The sequence below is a fragment of the Colius striatus genome, chromosome 2, assembly GCF_028858725.1.
Source record: "Colius striatus isolate bColStr4 chromosome 2, bColStr4.1.hap1, whole genome shotgun sequence".
NCBI lineage: Eukaryota > Metazoa > Chordata > Aves > Coliiformes > Coliidae > Colius > Colius striatus.
Genome location: NC_084760.1, coordinates 53,538,450 through 53,564,497, shown reverse-complemented (window position 1 = coordinate 53,564,497; position 26,048 = coordinate 53,538,450). Strand labels below are relative to the sequence as shown.

The 26,048-nt window shown below is 39.2% G+C and overlaps 1 protein-coding gene across 1 annotated transcript in view; it reads right to left on the bottom strand.

Annotated features, from left to right (window-relative positions):
• The window catches only part of SLC35F1 (solute carrier family 35 member F1), a 240,660-nt gene that overhangs the window by 78,242 nt on the left and 136,370 nt on the right, over positions 1-26,048 (bottom strand). Inside the window, exon 2 of the mRNA XM_061990332.1 lies at positions 23,804-23,979. Coding sequence (XP_061846316.1) covers positions 23,804-23,979 — 176 coding nt within the window. The remainder of the gene's footprint in view (positions 1-23,803; positions 23,980-26,048) is intronic.

The window sequence follows — 26,048 nt, the reverse complement described above, 5'->3', positions numbered from 1 at the left end:
GATAAAAGCTATGATCAACATAGGTTTTAATGGTAATGTAAAAAAACACAACCAAAAAAAATTAAAGGCTTTTTTCATTTTTCTTTTCTTTTTTACTTAACAGAGCTAATTTTTCTCTGCTGAACAGGTGAACTGAACCTGTCACTAGAAGATGAAGACTATATTTTGGTAAAGGGTATGTGAAATCAGGTCTGGTCACTGCTGTGTGATTACCTTTCCTGGTTCCCCACTGCAGGACCCCACTTACACATATATCAAATAGAAGATGAAGCTTTCTCCTGATAAGAATAACCTTAGCTGATCCCAGATGGGAAGAAAAGTACAAGCAACAGGAAAGATAGAGCAATACTGAATTTGACATGGGACATCTTATCCTGCAAGGAAGGCTTTTTCTTCCTGTCCCCTCATGCTGGGAAGTTGAAGATGTAGCTGCAAAATTCTGGAAAGCCCTTTTAATGCAAAAGCTTTCTGGATTCAAACCTGTACTGCCCTAAAGTCCCCTTATTGAACATTATTCTGCCTGTACAGTGTTATGTGCTTTGTAACTCAGGATGTGAAGAAGTATATTGTGCATGATTTTCTTATATAATTACATTATATAAATTTGCAGTGCAGTAGCACAGAAGTCAATGTGTCCTACAGCATTATTTGAATAGGCTTCTTTGTATTTCAGATATTCTTGCATTTCCTGTCTGTAGATTATGACATAATAACCTATTTTTGAATAGGGCAGTTTGACTTTCTTGGTCAAACAATCATTTTTGACATCTATTACAAAAGCAAGTGCATTCACTTTTAAAAAAAAAATATTATTTATCTGTTGATGGGAGACATTTCTTAGATGCCTATGATCTAAATTTTAAATGAGGATGGTAATTTTATTGCATTAATCTCAAAGCACCTTAACTGATGGGACAGCTGTAAATGGAAACCTATTCACAGGACCTTATGCCTTGTTGAGCTTACTATGTCCAACAATCCACTACACAGAAGAACAGAAAATGCTTTTTTCTCTGAGCTCATTAAAATTCATAGTATATTAAGCAACTATTCTACAACCCAACTACAACAAGAAGCTGCCAAACAGCAAACTACTAATATTCTTTGTGATGCAAAGATGGATGAACTGTTAGTCAATAGTAACTGTCCTTTGGAGTCTGCCCCTTCCTGTTTGTAACTCTATATCATCTGGTTCAATTACAGCAATTGCTTTCATAGAATATGTATCTTAGAAACATAGCTGGTTTTAATACGCATTTTGTCTTGGAAAACTTCAATAGGCTGCTCTAGTCTGCTCTTCATTTAATCTCCTCTTCTCCACTACTTTTCAGCTCCCAGAGTAACTACATCCCGTAACAAGCTTATGGACAGAACTAACTGCCTCTGCCTCTCAATCACAATTTGTTGACTTTTGTATTGGAAACTCCCCCAGAAGTGCCTAAAAACAATTAGGTTATTGGCTTTAACAGGACGCCCTGAGGAGTTACAAGATGTCTTAGCATGAAACCAATTTATGGATGCTTAAGTTGTAATGAACAAGAAATTGTATCAAGAAGTAAACAGTTGAGAAATGTTTAAGCTTTTGAAGCATGCTTCGAAATGATAAAGTTTCTGTCATAGTTTCCAAGCAGAAGAGTACTCTATGATTTAAGAATAGGGTTTCTTCAGAAACGCTTAAAATTGTTTTAAAATGAAACCCATGTAAAAGCCCAAAAGCAATGGTTTATTAAGCTTGAAAGCAGTCAGAACTTTAACCTTCCATCCAGCACAAAACGAATACTCTAAAAGAGCTAGGAAACCCTAGGTAATAGAGATAGAGGCCAAAATTTGATCTTTAGACAAGCTGTCAAGCAAAATCTCATTAAATCCACAAGCATTGAAAGAGCTTGAACAATAGACATCAAGGTAGAGGAATAAATCCTGTTAACCAAAAGCATCCAGCAAATGCACTGAAGTCAAAAGTCCAACTTTCCTTTACAAATTCTGCCATGATAATACTGAGTATGACATTTAGAAGACCAGTAGCATCATGAACAAATATACATATCTTTTTAATTTGGCTTGCTAATTTTTTTGATGCAAGTAGCAAATTCCGACTGAAGAGATGATGCTCTTAAGAAACATATACCAGTAGTTTCACATACCTGAACAAAATTAAACAACATACTAAGGAGTTCTAAAAGGCCTTCAAGAGTAGACAATATCAGGCATAAGGAGTGTTATGAAAGTATTTACATAACTAAGCAATAACCTCTGAAGTCAGAAATCTGAAAGATGGTGACTGTGTTCTTTGATATTATATTATATAAAAATATTAATATTAATCACAACCTTGTGCAAAATACTGTAAAGATGATGCTCTTAAATATAACATGAATTGAATTCTCACACACATCTGAGTTGGGTTTCTTTCTGGGAGACTTAGAAGCTGTCCTAAGGGTACTATGTTGGAAACTGCTAAATGAATGGCCAAAGATGAAAGTCAACTGCTTGTTTCTTCAGTCAGTCTCTGCTTCCTAACTTTCCTTTAATATAAGTTTTATGAAAGTTAAGCAAGAGGACAAGGGGTAATGGGATGAAGCTGGAAAACAAAAAGTTCCACTTAAATATAAGAAAAAACTATTTTACTGTGAGGGTGAGGGAGCCCTGGCACAGGCTGCCCAGGGAAGGTGTGGAGTCTCCCTCCTTGGAGGTCTTCAAGACCTGCCTGGACATGTTCCTGTGCAACCTGACCTAGGTGGACCTGCTTTAGCAGGGGGATTGGACTAGATGATCTCTAAAGGTCCCTTCCAATCCCTACCATTCTGTGATTCTATGGAAGTTCTCATGGAAATTTCCAGTGAACGTGTTAGATGAATTGGGCTGTTAGTGGCAAATATGGCTTTAGCTCAAAAGGATTAAATAAATACAAAATATTAGAAATTGCCCAGAAATTGCCTCCTCAATGTGAGTAAATTAAATTTACTGCTGAAACTTGAGTTTTGTGCTTAAGGCCATCTCATCCTGAGCTGTGGAGAGGAGCAGGAAAGACCTTGTGTGCTTAGCAAGGCTCCATGGGAGCTTACTTTAGCTGTTTTATTTCCACCCCTCAACTAAAATTGACCTCAAAGAGGAGCAGCCTTTACACACAGCCAGCAAGCCCCTTCCTTCCCTGGCCCCTCCTGAGGCCAGGCAGCTCTCATCCCCTGGGGTGGGGATGCAGAAAGCAGCCTCAGAAACTGCATCTCAGCCCTGTCCTTACTGTACAGAGGGACTGATATGGCCTTAACTACAATTGGGGTGCTATCAGGGCTGGTGTAACAGACGGGGTCATTTTCTGCTTACGCCTTCTGCTAAGCTTAACACATGCCTTTAATTTCTTTTCAGACTGAGTCCTCAGTAGTGACTTCTTTTTCTTCTCTAAAGTATTTAGATTATTAATGTGGGAAGAATGCCCAAGACCAAAACACAGCCATTCCAAGCTGCTTAATTAAATTTAATCTTGTTCTGGTTGGAAGATTAGTATTGACGAATTTGCTTGCAGTTAGCTCCTGGCCTATTTCACTCCTTTCAAATACCTGCTCTCTAGCACAGTGAATCTTCTTTTGGCTATAAACACTGCAAGGAAATACGCCATTTTCTTTTTGTGAACACCCTGTTCTAGGCAGAATTAAACAACAGAATTGAAGTTGGACCAGTTGATTTACACTGGAGATCCAGAAACAGCAGAAAGCATCATGAGATGGTGTTGTAGAGGGGCAGAGTGATGAACAATTGGAGCAGCCATCCAGAGTCCTCTCCACAGGGCACTGAAGCAACCGAGAAACACATTGCAGTTCCAAGTGGACTATGCTTTCCTTAATTGTGGGGCATTTCTCCTTTATACTCACAAAAGTACTCTAAGTAATAAATAAGTTCCATTTTCTCTTCTCCAAAATATTGTTCTGTTCATAGACTAATATTAATTCTATAAAGCAGCATGAAACACGAGGCAATAAGAAGCTGACTTGAATAATTTGCTATTGAGAACACCGTAACACTGCAAGAAGCAGCACACTTTTGATGAGCAGAAATAGTCCCCGTACTCTTTGGATCTCTTTCTTGCTATTTATTGCCTAATTGACAGCCATATTGGCACAGAAGTCAGCAGAGTCAGAGGAGAGAAAGTGGGAAAAGAATGGGAGTTTTCCAACCTTGTTTTCCATTAGAGAGCTCTCTAAGGGGAGAGCATAGAAATAGTACCCACAGGAAAATAAAAGCTGTAGGATCCCCTAGTTTTGTTCACAAAGAACACTCACCTCAGAGACTAAAATGCTCGAGTATGTACAGTGTCCTTAAGCATTATTAGTTATTATCATGTATGTGATTACAAGCTGTGTTCACAGCAATAAAATAAGGCTAAGCTTGGGTAGTATTAATAGCCCAACTAATTACACTGCTATAAAAGGTTTATGGGTGGTATAAATTTCAGTATTATTACTAACATGCCATGACATTGGCTTTGTCTAAAGCAAGGCATCACAAAGTCAGTCTTCATGTGCTCTATTTTCAGTTTAATTTGTAAACAATTAGTGAAGACAACATGATACAGGAACATTCCCACGTGGCTAAAGGGCCAACCTCACGTCTAATCCTGCAGGTACAGCAGAAAAACATTAGCACTCCAGATGCCTGTTTAGATATGGAAAAGATCAAAATGGTTTTTTTCTCATTTATATGGACATTTAAAATTCCAGCAGCGTTCCTTCAGTTGTGCCTGACCTTGTCAGACATCAAGAGCAATCTGAGATATTCAACTGGAAAATTAAAACCTCTCTAATCTTCTACTTTGTGAATTTGTTCTTATTAATAAAGAGATATGACCCTACTTTCATCTAGACTTCGAAATGGCAGAAGATCTGTTTAGGCAGGAACACATCAGCTTTAATGTTATTGCTTTGTAGAATACTTCACGGGTTCCAGGTCATATTGTAGATAAATTAAGAAACTTCAGAATGATGCTATTTGGTTTTAGGAAATCATGAAATCTCCGTATGGATTATTTCAGCTCTTTGAGGAGACGTAGGCAGGTGAAGGCAAAATAACATGGAACTGAATCTTAAAATTTCTATACAGTGTAACAAAGCAGGATCTGAACTTGTTCAGTGTTGTAGGCGTCCGGAAGATCTCAGGTTGTAACATGAGAGGTGGAGGGTACAGAAGAGGTGGGCACAGGGTACAGTGAAAGGAGGTGCTTGTGTTAGCAGATAAAAGCACATGGTGTAAGCAATTAGTTGGAATAAAGCACCATCCATACTGTGTATGTAGTGATCTTGTCCCCTCAGTGGGGGTGGGCTGAGTGATTTGTGTGGGTGGCCTGGTGATGTTGCTGGTAGCGGCAACAGTTCAGTGGTGTTCTTCCATATCATAACAGATTTACAGAAAGGGGATAGTTGCCATTTCAACAGTAGGGGAAACAATCTTCTAACAAGCCAGCTATAGTGGCCAGTGGGTCAGTTAAACCAAGCGGAAAGTGTAAAATGGAAACACAGGACTGCCTCTTCATCAGGTGGCTTTTCTTCCATGTTACCACCACAGTTAAGCGTCCTAATATGATGGATTTAACAAGGCAACTGGGAACAGCAGGGAAGGAGGGGCTGCTCACTTACTGGAGCCAGAAGATGAAAGGCAGTCTGCCAAGGCCAGACAGAAAAATACAGATGGTGATCATCCAGAATCAGGAAATGAGGATTCATCTCCTACTGGAAGGAACACATTGCCACATACTATAGCTGAGTGGGAGCATGAGAAGGTAGAAGTCATTATAGCTGGTTTTAGAAATGAACAAGTGGGGCCATTGCTGGGGCATCAAGACTGAAAGGGATCTTTTAAACTGCATTGGAAGTGCCTGTCATCTGGTACATAGCTGCATTCATGTTACCCTTTGCAAGACTACGGCTGCAAGACCCGTGGGGGCTTCTGATACTGGATTCCAGCTGGAGTGCCAGGCAACCCACAGTAGTTGCTTAGGAAAACATGACTGCATCAGTATGTTCCTAAGAGTTTCTTCTACAAGATAACTGTCAAAAGTGGCAAATAGCAACTTGTCCTCCTTCATATTCTGCATTTGATGCCAGTAGGCTTGCTTTCTCTTAGAAGTGGAGGCAGTGGATGGCCATCATAACTATACCTGAGCAGACTGTGTGCTTTTGGTAGCATGGGGCTCCTGTACTCTCAGTGAAGGCGCTACAGTCCGTTATGTTTCTAAAAGCTTGTATCGGTGGGCAAACCGCTATGCATTGGGCATAATACTAGCAGCACCGTTCAAGGCTTTTTCTCTGGTTGTTTACTATTTTCTCGTGCTCTGGCCGAGAAGAGCGCAGGCAAATGTGTTCTTCAGAGTGGCAAACTAACAATCCCTATCATTCATCATGTACCTTTCTCAGTACAATCAACCACAAACATTCATAAATTTCTTTGAATGAGATGTCTCACTTGAAATTTGAGAGCAAGCTCAGAGAATCACATTATGCTGAACATACTAAATTTGAGATTAAACAAAAAAAACCCCCACAACATTGAGATTTCTTGTTTGAACACTTGTCTTTGCCACTGTATGAGAAACATTCTTGTTATATAGCTGAGAGGAGATATTCTCAGTTGACAAAACTAAATGAGGATTTTTTTTTAAAAAGCCCAAATATTTATTATTATGAATTTCTTTAAAATACAGAAGTGTTCCATAAAAGTTGGCAGCATCATTCTATACAAAGCACAATCTTTGGCAGTTCATTTTACTTCACTGCCTCTGCTGATTTTCTTTCCTGTCTGCAGCAGAGAAACAAGAATATGATTACACTTTAAACAACTTGTTCAGTGTTATATACTGAATCAAGGCTAGAAATAGAATTTTGACACTTGTTGTGTAATATATTTGAACATATGGAGTCTAAAATAAAATAGCTTTAAAATGCACTGAGCTACCACAGTAATGGACAGATGGACAGATAGATAATCTGTAAGCTTTTGAAGTGATTTACTGCCTTCCAGGAACCTATGCTCTGCAGCACTGAAACTACAAATTCCCAAAGACTCTGTGCTTGACTGAACTCTAACCACAAGGGGCATACCTTTCAAACATAACTTCATTGGTTTTATTTCCATGGCAGCAGCTACAAAAAGGTTATCCTGTTCAGACTAACTGCACCAGTTTCATCTGTGATGAAATCTTTAATCATCAAATCTCTATAAATTGCTATTTATATTTACTATACTTCAAAAAGATAGAAATACAAATTAGTCTGTTACTAGAACACATAGCTCAAAAGCTGATCAGAATCTTCTGTGTTAATAAAACGCCTGACTTCAAAATTCATTTATCTGAAAAATTCTCATTACAGCTTAAACATAAATCAAATCCTTGTGAAATTTCATTCAACTCCTGTCTATGTTTTAGATATGGATGCAATCCATTATTGATATACTGAAAATACAGCTCTCTAATATAGAGAAAACAGAGAAAACACATATTTCTTCTAAAATGCAGGTTCTTTTTCTCTTGTTCTATACTACATACCTCTCCTTTATACTGGAGGAGGCCCTGAGACAGGTCAGACAAAGGCCCTGAAAACTGCCTCAAAATTAGGTCTTATTGTACAATTTCTTTCAATAACAGTGTGCCTTGTAAAACCTGCTATTGCTGCTCTGATGTTCATTTAATTTCTCCTCCTAAAATAGTAAACAAGTTGCATCCATATGAAAGTGTTATATTAAAAATTGTTCCTGACATGATAACACTGAGTAGATGGAAAAGAAGCTAATGCCTGCCTCAGGATCAAATGCATCACTTGGAAATAGTTTCAAAGTTGTGATCAGTTGAGAAGCATTTTGTATCTATAGGCAATATTTGGAATTAATTGCAAAAAATTACAGGATAAGGCATGGAAGCAGGGAGTGGAGCCTAACTATGGAAAGGACTCAGTAAAAGAGGAAATCAGAACATCAGAAATGAGAAGAGGAATAAAGTTTTGGATGGCACTGATAGTAGGGACAAGCAGCATAAAAGTAATTTTGCTAGGATGGGGAAAAGTAGAATCAGCAGGGAATTCCTCTAATCACAGATTCAACACAAGGCTTTCTTAAGCAGAGAATGAGAACTGCTGTTCTCCAGGCATGCTGACTCACTCAGCTTTCTGCAAGCCTACAATGGTGTTTTGGTCTCAGCTCCCACTGCTCATTACAGCTTTGTTTTCTTATTTTACATGTTGAAAGGCAAACTTTTAACAGATTTCTTTGTATGCAATCTCCAAAATTGCCCAGAAGGCTATGTGAAGATCACACTGTATTTATGATTAAAATAATAAATCACTTTCTGCTGCACTTTGCTTTTTGTCAGTTCATCAAAATCCTAAACCTAAACTTCATGTTCAAATTCATGGTCATCTGTATTTCAGTCTTAATTTCATTTTGTCTTTTCAAATGGAACTGGATAAGGTCAAAAGACATTTTTTCTTTGTACACTTGTTCCCTCAGGGAGTCAAAGGAATTAGAAAGGGGTACGACTAACTTTTGTCGAGCTACTGCCAAAAGAACCCCACAAATTCGCAGTTTGGATGGGGATGGTCTGCTTTGTAATAATATAAAAAACAAATCTCACTCTCCAACCGGCCAGACACCATGTAACCATCTGGAGACTGTGCCATCAGCAAATTCAGACATCCAGAGCATAAGGTATCCCAGCCTGTGCCACATTGTTGGTCTGACAGAGCTAAATCACAGACACAACATGGAATCACAGAATAACAGATTCTTAAGGGCTGGAAGGGACCTCAAAAGACCACCTAGTCCAACCCCCCCTGCCAGAGCAGGCCATCTAGAGTAGGTCACACAGGAACTCATCTAGGTGGGTTTTGAATGTCCCCAGAGAAGGAGACTCCACAACCCATCTGGGCAGCCTGTTCCAGTGCTCTGTCACTTCTACTTCCACATGCTGGAACCAAAATGGAGCCAAAATATTTTTTGTGCCTCTTGGCCGTTTTACCATTGGAAAGAGCATCAGTTCACAGCATTTACAAAAGATGGTCACAGAGCAATGTCATTTTGTGACTCTGATGCCTATTCTGAGTTAGGCAAACAGAAATCAGTTCCCCAGGAAATGTCCTTGAAGAATTATTCCACTTAAGTGCTCCTGCCTGCAGTCTCTTTCCACAGCAGTGCCCTCACAGAGTTGTTCTGTCAGCCAAACCAGCAAAACCAGTGTTCCAACAGTGATATTTCAAATCTTGTTTGTAGTGACATACAGCTAATGGAGTATCACTTTCCCATGCTGGGAACACTTGACCACTAGAGGGGAAGAATGACCTAGACAGGTCTCCAGGTGGGACTTGGACAGTACTGGTGGAAATATGCCTGTGATTTCTTTACTCGGAAGAAAATGCTGATCACAATCTGTGGAATGCCTGTTTTGTGACTGTGCAACTCGGCCACAGATGCCTACCACACACCTAGCAGCCTTGTGCTAATGGTGTAGCTAATGGCCCAATACAACAAAAACCGATTCTGTTAAGGATGCTCCTGTGGTGCAGGGGCAGTTTCTAGAGCAAGTACTTGCAATTCTTTCCTACCTTAATTATGTCTGACAACTTTCCTAAGAACTCCTTCTCTGACTGTGTCTTAGCAATGTTAATAGGTAATAAAAATAATTTCTAATGAAGAAATGTTTACTAAATTCTTTGAAGGGTAGTGGTTAACCCTTGAATGCCACTTTACAGCTAAACTGTTGATATATATGTTTTTCAGTTGAAAATCACTATCAGTGATTTGCTCAAAACTCTTCACTACAGGTAGAAATTTTGGCTTCTACATCTAATTAGTTACAAACTAAAAAATATGAAGCTTTGTCTGTGAGACTGCAAAAGGCAACAACAAACATCAGTGCTATTGATCCTGTCACCTGCTACTTCTTAGGCCTATAGCTCTTTAGACCTGCCAATAATCTTACAATCAATAGCAGGTTTTCATGAAGAATTTCACTTCTTTTCAGTGCTACTTGCATTTTATAACCAATAATCTGTCAAGACCATTAAATACTACTTGGTACACAACAGATTAAATCCATAGAACATAATAAACAGGGCTCAAGAAAGTGCAAAATAAAAGGAACTGTTGGAAATACTATGATTTTTTTTTAAAGAAAGATAGTCAAGCAGATTATCTCTCAATATTGTCGTTAACAGCAGATAAGGCTGTTCCCTCCCCAATGTAGGATTAGTGGAAATTATGGAAATAAACACAAGCCTCGTCAAATGCATGAGAAGTAACGTCTCTGCAATGAATATGACAGAGACAGCTGACAATGAATTTTCATTTTTTTTTCCACTGTGGAAAATATTAAGAAATAAGGAGATGACATTTCATCACATTACTGACAAAATATGAAATATATTAACAAGGACTAAAAAACCCAAGTCTTTTCTGAAAACTGAGAAAGAAAGTTGATAGAATCTGACAGTTTGCAGTAGGCAGCTTTCAATTAGGAATTACTTGCTGTTGTACTATCAGGTAGGTAATTAACAGGAACTGAAGACAATTGTGAAACTTTTAGGAAGAAAGATCCTGTTTAAATTTGAAATTTGTGATTTTCTGTCTTCTGTCAGTTTTGTTTCTTAGACTGTTAAACTTGGAATTTCTGGTGCACATAGTTATAGATACCTATTTAAATGCCTGTTGTGCACATTTGCTTAGAAACAACTATTGACACAAAGCTGTCTGTGCTTTTCTATACAAGTTCCTTAACAAAGCACCTCTCCATTTTAGACCCCACTCCTTTTCCTATAGAGAGGGCTATCCTTGTCTCTATTGCTTTGTAAATGAAACAAGCACCTTGCTTTAAATCAAGACTGCTTTTACTCCTAGGTGATTCTAAAGAAAAATTAATCAGCTGCAAAGACAATGTCTTTATGCAGCTTTAGAAATGGATACAACCTTTACAGACAGAGACAGTGAAATACAACCTATGTATGAAAGGAGTCAGCCCTGCTAGAAATGCTGCTGTTATCAAGGCACAGTAATGGTTCTTTCACAGATGCTCTGGGAACTCTTCCTTGCAATCATGCATTTCTGTTAATGGAAATGTAAACACACAAAGCAAGAAGTAGTTGTGTATACATGTCCAAACTTCTGTGTTGCCTCGTATCTTACATTTATCTCAACAGGCTGCATTATAAAAAGCTCTTGGCGAGTGTGATCTCTATTTTGAAAAAGAATCCTATTCAGCAGTCATAGTATTATTGGAAAAAAGACTACCATAAATACCTCAGTCATTTGTCTTCTTAAAGGCAGGTTGTCCTGAGATATGACTTGAATTATCTTACCTTGAAACAACACCACATTTATTTTCTGCAGTGTATCATATCCTTCAAAGAAAAAAGAATCCTGCTTTCTTTTTTATCAGTTTTATTTTTTTCTACACTTCAGAGAAATATTTTTCTGATAAAGACAGACTACTTTGTATTTTCTAGGAAAAAAACCCAGAAGAAACAAATACATTCAAAATCCTCACTAAATTCAAAGTGACTGTATTTCCACATTTCTAATGCCTCATTCACTGGGAAAAAAGCAGGTGGCTTTGAGTGTGCAGACTATCAGACACTGCAGATCCATAAGCATTCCCAAGTATTATTGTCCTTGCAAATTCAATGTCATAGATGCAGCATGTGGAGAAATGTTGAGAAAAGTTTTACAGTCTTGCCTCTGCTCAGTAACTTTCAGTGACTATTACTTTCCCTGTACATCCTCTATAGGGCACTTTCCCACAGAGAGGGCAGAGTTTGTCATAGGAAAACACCAGTGGGGTGAACAACATGCCACTTGGGACATGACAGTGATATATACCAACCACATTATCATCTAAACAGGAACTAAAATACCACAACATACACTTGCTGGTACAATGTGCTTGTCCTTTGACATGATTTCTCCACCTTGTCCACCTGAAACGCTGTTGTTCCTCATGTATCAGCATTCAGGAGTGCACTCCCCACCGCTTCCCACCAGCTGGTTTTCTTAGAAAGCAGACAATCCAAGGATTTCAACCCAGTGACTGCTGGCTGACAGGCTCAATAGCCAAGTCCATTCAGACCTCTTATCTCCAGCTTTAGCAGGGACCAGTTGTCAACAAGCATTTCCACAACATCAAGTTTGGTTCAGTGATGAGGGCATTGGAAATTCAGTGGAGTCTTTCAAATGTTTTTGATGCTCTTTTCAGCTTTGGAAAACAGTCTTAACATAAAAGTCTTAATACAAGACATCTTTCATCTTAACATAAAATTTAACCCACTGTTTCAGCATGCTGCTGCAAAACACCCCACAGGATCCTTCATCAGTGTCCATGCATTCAGGAATTGACCTTGGGGTATGCTCGGGAAGAGTTTACTGCAATTTGTTTCATATAGAAAACATGATTATTGGCAAGCTTCTGTCCCCTTTATGGCATTTAATGTCTTTATACTGTTGTAAAAGCTGTGAGTGAACACGAGGTGTTTCTAGATGTGGCCTATTTCTTATCGTACGCCAGATGAATAAGCATGAAGCCTAGCTCAGGAAGAGCAAGGGATCTTGGGATGATACTGGGATCTTAACATGATAATATAAAATAATGCATAGTTTTTTGAATATGTGTATATTTATGCATATAATTTTGTGCATGCAGATAATTTTAGGTGTGTGCAAGAAAAAACTCTTCGGAACACTCCATGAGGACAAACCACTGCAGATTCTCTGAAATGGTCCCAAACCTCTTACCACCCAAACTAGGAAATAACGGCACTAACTAGTTCTTTCTCATACACATTAAGAATCTGAACTCTTAATAAGACACTCAAGAACACGTTTAAACAAAAGATTTCTAATATCAATGAAAACAAATAGCATATATCATAATTTGCATGTCATGAACATGCAACTCCTTCACTTATATCATCAATGGTGAAAATCAGCACAGATCCATTTTATTAAAGCAGTGACAATCTACCTCTACCCTGGAGTACTAAAACTTCCTTTAGAATTAAACAAAACAAACTCAAGTATCAGATTGCAGCCAGAGAAGTATGGACAAACAATATTGTGTAAATATTCTAGTAGCTGAACAGAAGCAAGTTTGTGAATATTTAACTCAGAAAAGCTGGAGATGAATAATTTTCCTTTGAAACCTCATTTGCTGTATTTCTATAATAGTTATAAAAATATCCCTGTGAATTGACTGCCATAGTCATCTAACTGAAAATGAAAGGATAAGTGCTCCTCTGAGACGCACACATGGTCTTCCCTTCCCTTGTATATTTGGAGTGCCCACTGCTTCTGCCAGCAAAGCTTCCACTTTCCCTCAAAGATTTGTCCTCCCCTGAGGGAAATGTGTGCAAGAAATGGAGGAGGCTGCTAGACGGCATATATTATCCTTCTCATCTTCTCCTTAATGCTAGATCTGGAAAGATAATGTAGAGAGAGGTTCTAAAATAGATGGTTGCTAATGACTCTGAGTTGCTCTATTCAATAGTGACCTGGGTCTAAAGCATACCCGAGGTCTGTGAAGCAACACTGCAGCCAAGGAGAGACCCAAGGCATGAGGGGAGTCCCCACAGAATCACAGAGAATTACAGGATGTTAAGGGTTGGAAGGGACCTTGAAAGATCATCTAGTCCAACCATTCTGCCAGAGCAGGACCACCTACCACCTCCCTGAATTGTGAATGCCTTCCAGAAGTGACTCAGTGTTCCCACCTATCCTCAGCAGCTTATGTGCAGAAGGGACAACATACAACACAAGTGCAGTTTTATACTGAGTGCTAAATTAGTAAACAACTTTTCAGATGAAGCTGCAGTTATTACTACAGCACTACCATCCAGAAATGCAATAGGAGTTCAAAGTAACCATATGCCAATGGCTAACAGCTCAGTCAAACATAAAGGAAAAAATATGCTTAAAAGAAATGGGGGAAAAACTTACACGATATTTGCATATTTTTGTCTGAAAGTTGTATTTATTTGCATTGATAATTATATGGATTACTCTGGTAATAATGGAGATGAAGGAAGAGAAAATTCCTGCTTGTGTTATGGCATGGTATTAAGCATGAGTCAGAACAGTAAGTCGAAAATAGACCATTTTCCCACTAGCATAACTTTGTATTCCCTTGATTCATGTTGTCTCATAGTCTATATTTTAGAAAAGACACTTTTACTTAAGAGTCGTGGCTGTGAGCTACCTAAAGCATCACATATTTTCTTTGCTTTTTCCTCTGTCCCAGTACCACCTTGTTAACAGAAGCTAATGAAATCAGAAAATGGGAGAGGTGGGCTGCTTCCCACGTAGGAGAAATATACTGCATTTCCAAACCTTCAGAAAGGATGTCATCTTCATAGGGACTTTGCTGCAAGTCTTGTGTAGTTTACAACCGGGCTCTGCAAAATAGGATGCTGCTGAGTCTTTGATTTAATGAAAACTTAGGAAGGCAATCCAATTCACTGCAGGGACTGCTTTGTTCTTTCATTATGATTCTTTTTTAATGAGAAAGACGACTGCAAGGATAAACTCTATTCCTCTGAATTTTTACACTAATTACATACAAAGCACCATTCTGGCAGAGCGGGACTTATCTCCTTTAGGCAATACAGTTATCATCTTGTAACCACACTTCAGATCTCCCGTATGAACGCTGCAGCTACGTGTACTGAATGTGGATCCTGCTACCCTACCCTGGCTAGTTTCTTGAACTGATGAATGTTTAAATATTCAATAAATCACGAGCAAATACTGATACTGTATAAAGTGGCAGACAACCCTTGCATTCTGCTTACTAAGATCAAGACTCCACTATTTTATCCAAACCATGATCTTTCCTCATTGTGGTGAGAAGGGATGGTTGGTTTTCTAAACAGCACTCGGGATGTTTACATATTTAGAAGAGCCAGACCTATATACTAACACTACAAAGGACAGTTATCCCTTAATTCCACAGACAATCAACTGTTTGTGATTCATTTCATATCCTTAAGAGACAATTTATTATCTGACATACCATAAAGCAATCTGGGTTAGATAAAAAGCTGCTTCACCCTCAGATAAAATCAACAAGAACCACATTCACCCCGTCATGGTATCTAAGCAGTTTCAGTACCATGCAATGCCTGGATTTCAACATGCTCAAAGGCCTTGATTCTTTTACCTACAACATCTCTGCCCCTATCTGAATTCGACATACAAATACATGTAACTGCAGCTGCAGAGATGGGGATGCAAATCAAGCAGTAAGATGCGATGAGTGTTCAAACTGCACTTCCTCAGAGCTTTCTTGAGCCTGCCCACTCATCCTTCTGGTGACAGGGTTTATCTTCTCAAACAGGTACTAATAGACTTGTGTTTGAAAGACTGGCATACCTCCTGGAAAAATGTGCAAGGAGGGAGCTTCACAGGTTCAGCAACAAAAGCTAAATCTTGATCCAAAGATAAATGCAAACATGTTGCAGATTTGCCTCACATCTCAGATTTAGGTGCTGGAATCCCCAAGAAAAGCATAACAGCATCACACTGATAATTTTTTGTTTCCACTAGCTACCTGTGATGGGAGATGAATAACTGCATTGTCTCCCATTTTATTGCATCTATTTACGGGCTTACTGGCATGGATTGCCCACATCTGGCTAAATGTTCCTAAAATGTATGTACTCCTACCTCCAGGGTAAAACTACCTTATTCTCAAGTAGTATATTCAGTATAGACCTTGTTTCACAGCAGTGATGTGGGGTCTTGATGCAAACATGGTCCATCACCCAGGACTTCAGCAGCCTAAAGCTTGGCATCTCTTTTATGCACATTGCATTTAGTGCCTGTAAGGTTTGCTTTTATAAAATATGCACGAGTCTTTGAAGTGTAGTGCAAACCTGGATACTGTTTCTAACAGAAATCGGTTGAGGGCATAAAACTAGCAGTCAGAAATATGACTGGGTCTGAACTTGCTGAACTGACAGTGATCTGAGGATTTGTGCATTGAATCATTGAACTGCCTGATTCGAGTCCTTCATGGACTTTGTTGCAAGCAGAGGTACCCTTAGTTCACATGCAACCTTAGTACAAATTCACTTCTCTGTGTGGACAAGATCTCCCATTTCTTCATTTAGGTCAAGAGGACGGTAAGAGATCTGCCTACCTTTATTTTTTTTTGTCCTCCTCTCTGCATCTGCAGGTACAGTAAAAATCAGGTGCTCCTGTCCTTTTGTTTGATGCTCTCTTGCAGCTTCTTTTGTATTTGATGGCACAAAGGATATAAAATGGCAACAAAGCCATTTTGAAAGCAACTTAGTAAAACCAGAGGCATTTCTGGATTGGATGAGCTGCACTGGGGGTCATGAGGTACTATGGTAGAGAATGCTACAGCCTGGATGTGTGATTAGATCTGGCCTTTATTGCTTTGGGTCATCATGAGCATATTAGTGTTTCCATCATTAAACTATGACACATAGTGTTCATGCTCAACTGCTACCACTTGCACCCTACAGGAATAGTAGTTTCCAATTTTCAGTTTGTACATGCTGTGGGATGTACATGATTTATTCCAACAATATGAGGCAAGAGGATAGACTCTGCTGCCAGGATCAACAGAAGGACACATATTTTGTAACACGGCACATGTGCTGTGGCTTTGGACAGCAGGTGTCTAACCTAACAATTAGGAGCACAGAACTGAGAAATAAAAACACTGGAAAGCAATCGCTGAGGGGGTTTTTATGCCTTTACCTGCCAACACATTTTCACCATGTTTGGGGCCAGGATTCCTCTCTTTAAGTGTTTATTTGTACATTACTAAACAGCTGGCAAAGCAGAACAGATGATAGAAATGAAAATTGACTAAGCTCTGGGATGTCCCAAGATGCCTGATCCCTTATGTGGATGGAAAAGAGCAGCATGGCCAAACAGAAAGTGCCTGTCTGCTGGCAAAGCAAGAACAGCTGACAATGAAAAACCCCAAGGATTCTAAAAATCACCCAACCTCTCCACTAGGAATAGCAAACCAAAACAAAGCAAAAGACAGAAAGGTCAAGTCTATTGGTTTTAAATCTGCCTTCGTATCCCTAACGTGGTCTATCATTTTTTTTACCCTGTCTTCCTACCAGCTATGTGGAATAAATCATACTCTGTTGAAATGGTATGTGTTCCTGTCTAATGGCTAAGAATGTGATAAGAATTCATTGGACTTGGAAGAGAAATTGTGTGTGTTTGGGAAACCATCTTAAAAAATAGGATCCCAAGGTCCTCTATGGAAACTATACATAGAGGAAAAGTTTGACACCTCACTGAATTTAAACCACCTATGGAGTAAAATAATAAAGGTTCATGCAGTAGAGAGAAAACCAGCATTCAGCTGGTTTTTACCAGCTGAATTTACATCAGGAAATTTTAAAAGCTCAGTTGGAAGTAGAGGGAAAACTCAAACACAAACACAATCAGTATGCAAATTGACTGAACAGGAATCTGGCTCTAGTGCTACTGTTTTCTTCCGAGCTAGCTTGCTGTGATGTCCATGACGTGACAGGCAACTCCCAAACACGTAACACATCATAATTTTTGCTCCTGTGACTATGCTATCCAAAATAGAAAATTGCACGTTACAAAAAAGATCCCTGCAATTTGAAGTGCCTGTAAAGAGCCAGCATTCTAGTTTCATTTCTCCTGAACTACAGAATTCCCTTGGAATATGAAAAGAGCTCCTCAAAGCCCAGACAAAAGGACTGTTTGGCTGACCATTTTCATAATAAACATATCCCACACAGTTTGGCATCCCTAATTAGAAGCCTGGAGTAATTAGGAGAAAACACACTGCAGACTGCAAAGCGCAGCACAGCAGGGACACTCTGCAGTGCTGCTATGAGAATACCAAAGACCTGAAGGTCATTATTTTTCACTGGTCCCAAGCCATGCTTGCTGCGGTGTTTCATTTTTACAACCGAGAGTTAGCCTGGTGCTTTGCAAGGGGAGGGCCAGGAGGAGCTGGGCTAGCTTGACATGCCTGCCCCCGTGCTTCAAGCAGAATGCTGCTGCTCTTTGCCGTGTCTGCCATGAGTTTACAGGCCAGTGTGTGGGCTGTGTTGTTTCCTTGAGGACCCGAGGACCACTTTTATCACAGGCAGAGGACCATAAAACTGCTTGGCTGTGGCTTTTTTGTGCAGGTTTTTTCCGACATTAAAGGGATAACTGAGCGCCGCCTTCTAAAGCAGAGGCATGAGCACACTCAGCAAAATGCATCCTTTCTAATGAAAATCACTCGCTGTCAACCTTAATGTTGAGAGAAGGTCCCATACTTCTGAAGGCTTCTCATTGAAAAGCCTCCAGGATCAATGCCTTTCCAGGAGACTCTTCACCTCAATAGTACAACACATATTGCCCAAAGTATATTCAATCTCATCTAGTTTGATCAGCTTAAATCATGTACACTGTTTCCCAGGCATGTCCTTTTGGGCAGTCAACAGAAAAAGGTGTTGATATCAAAGAAATTCTGGTATGTCTACCTAAGTTAAGTATATAATACAAGCTTTGTGTTAATATAACGTTGCTAGAAGAATGAAATTGAGTATAAAAAGAGACATTTACCTTTTCTATCATTCAATAAATAGCTGACAAACACTGCAGTAATACTGAGCAACTCCTACAGTGCTCTGATTTCCTTCAAGTAGCCTTTTAAGTCAATTTTGGGGAAGTAGGAAGGATATTGGGGGGGGGGGATGTTCATGAATCTAAATGGAGATATGTATTCGAACAGCAGATAAATCAGGAATTTACATCTGACTGAGATACTAATGTCATAAACCAGTCCTAGATTGAAATGCATAAAAAATGATATTCCATTAATAGGACTGCAGTCCTTAATAGTCTCACAGGACTCTAGCTGACTCAGGGGCACAGATCACATCTGATGATATGTCAAATCTAAGACATTATGGTTACTCTAGGGAAAACCATATTTCCATTGACATATGCTATAACCTCATCACTTAGCCTAGAAGCAGAATTCATCCAGACATACAAAGATTCATAAAACCTTTTCTGAACTAGCAAATTACTGCCAGCCCTCAGTGATGGTGCGTTGAAAACACTCGGCAACTTGTTGCACTAAAATTAAAGGAAGAGCTTGCAATGTGGAGCCCTACTTGCACAGAATCTGGCTTTTAAAGCTTTATGGTTCCCTTCTGTTCAAAAGACATCTCCACTGCTCCTTCATTTCTTGTTTTCCAGAATAACAAAAAAAACCCTAGCAGCTTTATATTTTTTCTTTTTTAAAATGATGTCTAGTGGATGTGTTGTTTTCATTTGTAGCATATGTGAGGTGGCTTTTAGAAGTAATTTATTTCTGGTGGCAAGCTGCTGATGCTTGAATCCACGTTGACTATTAGTAATTAACACCTTCTGGTCCACTGTGGACAATTTCCAACTTACTGCTTTTTAAGGTGTTAAAACCAATCTCCACCAGCTCTACGACCCACAGTTCCCTTTCACTGATAGGAGGTTTTTCTTACTGATAGCCAAGGTTTTTCTTTTCCTCAAATAATAATAACACACAACCCAAAGAAGTATCTGGAAATGTCCCGACAAGATTCTGCTAAGCAGGATCCTCTGCAGACAGGGGGATTGACCTGAAATAATATGTGTTAAAACCCTTTTTTAAACTGAGGGGTGTTACCATGGACAAATACACATTTTTGGCTGTGTAAACAACAGGCAGGAGCAGAAGTTACCTCAAGGAAAAGAACAGAGGAAGTCTTTATTACCTATTAAATTTTGGTACATCAGCCAGATAAAACATAATGACATTCACTACCTTATAATGTTGCATGAGTGAAATTAATTTTATAGCACTGTTCTCACACAAAGAAAATTCCTAAAGAATTCTATTTGGACCTCATCAGTGGTGCATTAATGAGCATTGGACTGGAAGCTCTGATGGATACATATTTGTGAGTGAGCAGCTACTGGCACTTATGCATGCCTGAGTGTGTGCATTCTTAACTGTGAAGAACCTCCAAGCTCACCTCTTCAGGGGAACAATATATTCAACTTAAATTTACATATAACAACAACAACAACAAATTAGCATTAAAATATTCAGAATAAAAGAGAGAGACTGCTGGAAAATCTCATTAATATTTACAAATATCTAAATAGTGGATGTCAGGAGGTTGGGCATCCTTTTTTTTCTGTTGTATCTAGTGACAGGACAAGGGGTAATGGAAAGAAGCTGGAACACAGAAAGTTCCACTTAAACGTAAAGAAAAACTATATTACTGTGAGAGTGAGGGAGCCCTGGCACAGGCTGCACAGTGGGGTTGTGAAGTCTCCTTCTCTGGAGGTTTTCAAAACCCACCTGGATGTGTTTCTGTGTGATCTGACCTAGGTGGACCTGCTTGAGCAGGGGGTTGGACTAGATGATCTCTAAAGGTCCCTTCCAATCCCTACCATTCTATGATTCTGTGAGAGTTTTCTAGATACCAGAGTCATAATTTAACAGAAGCTTTGGAGTTCAACTGATAGAAAAGGTATTTTGCACAGCAAAAATCCCAGTTTGTCCCAATTCTTTCCTTTTTCGTGACCACTGCCTGAGTAGTATCTACATTTGAAGGCTCACATAAAAATCTTTACAAGAACTGATTTCCTTTAACAATTCTGTCACTGCTTATTTCTGGTCATGATAGCAAAATTGCAAAGATGATGAAAAGCCTTATTCATATGGACTTCACTGCTTAAAACTTTTGAGTCTACTCCTACTGCTTTCAAACTGGCTCCTCCCTCCCTATCTAGAGCTATAGGACAAGCTCTTCCTTCTTTTATTTTTTTTTTTTTTCAGTATGAGAATAAAGCTTAAAAGTATTTTTAAAGTATACAGCAATTCTGGCACCTGCAGGACTTGTGCATCTCCTGATCACATCTGGATTCATTGCGATGTGGTAGTCCTAATTTTTGCACCCACTAAAGGGTTATGATAATCTTATTTTGGAAAAATATCTTGATCCAAATATAAAAATGCAGTGGAAGCTGCTGGTGCACATGGACTAAGTTTAGCTGCTGGAAGCTAGGCATTCACTGCAGAGGGCTTTAGTCAGAAGAGCTCAGGAATCAGGAGCTAATTATGATTTTCAGAGCTGGTGCAAAGTCTACCTTTTCAGTATCACCCAGGGAGTTTATATGAGGCGAGAGGATGAACTGCAAGGGAATGCTTAGTGAAAGGGGATCCACAGTGAATAAAATTTGTAAGAAGCTTCTGAAGAAAGAGGAATTCCTTATGCCTTAGGAAATAAGTTTTTGGTCCCACAGTGAATTATGGGGGCTTTTGGACATCTCAAGCCATTTCTACAAAAACCATAAAGATTAAGAAGGCAAGCCAAAAGAAAAAGGATTGCAGTTACTTTTTACTACCTGCCAGCTTATGATGATTTGATTTCTGAAGGAGAAACAGGATAATTTAAAGAATCTTAAATCTTGCATACAGAGTAAGAGAACCACATTTGAAAAAAAAAAAAAGCGCCTTCTGACGTTCCCAGCACTCAGAACAGAATAATCTCATATAAAATTAATATCATTATTATGTGATTTCCATCTGTTAACAAAGCCAAGCGATTAGAGCTGCTACAAAAACTGCCTTAGTGGAACAAACACAGATAATGAATTTGAATAAATACACAAGCAAAAAGGCAATGTCAGGCTCAATCACTTGGCAATATTAAATGTTGGGTAAATGAGTTGGCTGCATAGTGCTATACCATCCAGCAGGAATGTTATGCTGCATGCCTGGATCATTGCTTTCATTGCTTCTGTAGCCAGTTTTGTTCTGCATTTTTTTTAGACCAAACCATCTTTCTTTTTTTGACAGCTCCTTTTCCAGACTATTCAATTGATGTCCTTAACGTTGTGCTGTCGTTGCTGATATGGTCCAACCCTAGGAGTGTTCAGTCACCTTCCCCAACTTTCCTCACTTGTCTAGAAAATACTTTTTCCATATCTCTAATATTTCCCTCATTTGCTTCCCAATATATCTTACTGGCACAACAAACAATCTCTCTTTAATCTGCCATTATGTTTTCAAACAGTCAGAAAACTATTTACACAAAAATAAAGTACAATTTTAATACATATTTTTGTATGTGTAAAACAGGAATGCTTGATAGCATTTTTCAAATGTCAAAATATACTAGATGTCCAACATTATTCTAAATAAACCCCTGTAATGCACAGCAGTATGCTGGCCCACGTGTCCTCTCACAAGCTAACATTTGCAAAAAGGTAAAATGTACTTAAAAGTCACAGGAACTCGGCTTTCACAGTAACTAAATTAGTCCCAAGAAGGACATTCCTGGGACAGAACTTGTGAACAACTAGGCAATTCTAAACTCAAAAGAATTATTTTTAAACATAGTTCTCCACAAAGATGCTATTAATATACATCTTAAACCTTTTGCAGAGCAAAGCATGTGGTGATGTTTCCCCCTACACAGACTGAAATACCAAGACAGGGAACACACTGCCTGAGGAATCTTTCCTAATATTAGAGGTGACATTTCCTCCACAGGTTGGCCTTCATTGCTTCTGGAAAACATCAATGAAGACCAAGGTTTATAAAAGTTAACTTGCAATAGATTTAAGTGCTTTGTTCTAGAGCACAGTGATATATTTTTGACTGTTCATTTTTTTTTGCATGGAAATGAAGTACTTGCTGTTTCGTTACACTTTATAGTATTGTATGACAAGACTGTATTATGAATGAGGAACTCAAGCTTCAAGGTTGTTCCCAAATCATTAAAAGATGTAATACCAAAGAAAGATATTTGCTCCTGTAAGAAAATGTGAATCTCGCAGCATGCTGATAAATGTACCATGGCCTAATGCATTTTGTAGTTCTTTTCCTCCAAGGAGCCCTTCCCTCCTTATGTCAGGAGAGCCGACTCAGGAAAGCCCATGATATTTTTTGCTCTTTTATTTTACTTCTAATCCATGTGTTCTCAGAAGGTGAATAAACAAAACTAGTTTTAAAAAAAAAGAGTGGGTGAGAAATGTACCTAAACACATTCATGTCCCACACCTCACCTAGACATGAAATCTTAAAGAAGGGACAGATAGGCAGGAAAGGTATGAAGTCCCCTATATTATATATACACTCAAACAGGAGGAGCATTTGAGACACAGTACCAAAGCACATTATCATGCATTTCTCACTTTGGAGGTCAAATTGATTACACAGGCCCTGTCGCAAAGCAGGCAGGGCCATAGAGCTGCTCTCTCCACATGGCACCCCAGAGACGGCACCCTGAATTTCCTCCCTTCATCTCCTGCTTCCCCATGGCTAAAAGCTGACTGCTGATTTTTTTGGGAACTATAGGTAAACTACGGAATTTCTGTGATCAGCAGCTAGAACTAGCATCTAAGCTCTCCATAGCCAATGTAAGATGTAAAACATACTAGTATGTCCCAGCAAGGCATGCAGTCAAGTCCAAATTTAACCCTGAGTGTGTGGTTGTGGTGCCAAAGAAGCAGGTATAAGACGAGCATTCCCAGAAGAGTTAGTAGGTCAAAAGTACTGATGCTTCTGTTTGCATTTAAGTAGAATCACTATCCTCATTATCTAATGATTTGTTCTTTGCTAATGAAGACTTACTGATATTTTTCCAGTTCATCCAATATGTATTACTAGGTAATGTAAATATGTTACAAATGGTAATGGGATATGTGTCCAAATCACATTGCTTCTTGTTGTTCTGCAAAAGCCTTTACCCTGCTGCTTTCTACAAAACAGTTTCAGAGAAGCACTTACCTTGTCTGACAGCTAGTGTTGTTGTGTAGACCAAGAACAGAAGAATATAATTGAGGAAGCTCTGAAAAACAGGTGTGTTGGCATGGAAATCTTCTGACAAATACTTGCTTGTGAGACCAATGCCACAGATAAGGAGGGAGAGTACCTGGCCAAGTGCCACAGACAGCAAGAGATCCCTAAAAGGAATGAGAAAAACACAGATATAAAACACTCCTTACCAAGGAGGAAATGCTCATTCTCCTTCTGGAATCATGTTGGGCAGTGCTAAGACTCTGGAAGAAACACAACACTTCAGTCAATAATGGATCTGTTGGGTGTAGCTGGCATAACATTTCCATTATTTCTGCTCTTATCATGGGCTTAGACATTGACCAAACACACTAGCTTTTATTCCTTGAATTTCACATTTCACAAATGATAAATGACAGTTTAAATCAACCAAAATACTGCTTCCTTCGAGCACCTTCCCTAATAGAAAGACCCAGAAGCATCATTCAGAGTGGGAAACCCAGCTGTTCCAGGACTTCATAGCCACAGAGAAAAAGCAGAAAATGGATTTCATTTGTTTCACCATCAACATGAATTTACCATATAAATTCCTCCTCCTCATTTCACTTCCATCTCATTGTATAAACTACTCTTTCCATATACCGTGCAAATATATGTATCTTCTCTTTACTCTTGGTCACTGCTTACTTACCTTTCTGTTTGGTGGGAGCAAGAGGTTCCACTTATCCCTTCCTATCTCCTCCTGGTTCTTAAAAATGTATTTTCTGGTTTAGCTTCTTGCTTTAATCTGGTTTTCTTGACTTTGACCTTCAGTCTCCTCTGCATTCCCTTATTACAACATTCCTCGTTCTCTCTCCACAGGTCTCTGATACTTGCTCCTTTTGTGCATGTGCTGTAGTTTTCTCCCCTTTACTCAAGAAATCACTATATCTGAAAGCCCTTTTCCCTTACAACAGTCTTAAACTCTTTTACTCTTCTTGCAGAATTTATTATCTATCCGCACAGCCTGTTTCAGTCCAAGCAATCCTCCTTTCCCAATTTTTGTCACTGCATCTGTTATACCCACAGCACAAGAATATGGGTATTTTTAAATTACCCTTAAGAGGTTTCCCAGGTTCCCTATGTATGCTGACCAGGCCTGTTCCACAGCTTCACTTTCCCATGCAGAAGCATGAAATGCGAAAGCTTTGGCCTTTTGGAAGAGGAGTAAGCACAACGACCGCAAGGGAGAGTGGAAGGAGATGTTGAGTCCAAGCCCAGCCAGCTGCTGCTGTCGCTGTCAACACACCCCAGAAAGAGGGGCTGTAGGTCCCTGGGGCAACCCAGGAAAGAGGGGGAAAGTAGAAGAGTAGCATGTTCTTCAATGCCTCATTAGAGCCTAGTACCAGGAAAGGGGATTAGGCAATCCTAAGTGAACAGAGGAAGTAGGGAAACATTCTGCTCAGCTGTAACAATATTCCATGTGTGTTCTCCTCTACCAGACGGTTAAAAAAAACTGCTCCAAGGTTGCCTTGCTTTCCCTGACCTTGGCTGTGCATATTTGGCAGCAATGAGCATCTGTGCTCTCACATCAACTTTCCTGGTAGATTCAAGTGTCAAATTTGTTTCCCTTTTTCTCACAAACAATCCTCCCACTAACGTGTCTCAGTGTCTGCCATGGCGTGATTCAACCAAACAGACACTGAAAAACACAGGAAGCTGGGTTAGTTATGTTCAGCTAACATACCTTGCTGACAAACAGCCTGACACAGATAGTAAGAGAACAAAACTTACTGTGCTAAACTCTGTGATTTGATAGAAGAGTGCTGGATAAGTAGCAGCTAAGACTCCACAACTGCTGCCTTCATTTTCACATTACTGTAAAACATAATCATGGGAAAAAAATACACCCAATGGAGATGACATCTGAGAATACCCCACGAGTGCTGGAAAAACTAAGGCTCTTCAGTTCCTGCTGTTAACCGACTACATTGTTGACGTGAAATAGGAAACTTGAATGGAGACTGCAATTTAAATCCACATGTTAACCTGTAAACTTGTTTGCAGCTCTTCATTTTAGTTGGACAGTGTTTCCTACCTCCTTCTCCTGCAATGAAGTTTCACACAGGGCTGTTCTCTTACCTACTCTAGCTTTTGTGGTTTTATTTCTTTAGTAAACTAAATGTTAGCAAATCTGTATCCCTAAACGTGTTACCTGCTTTACTTAGGATGCAGGTGACTATTAGCTGTTCTCAGT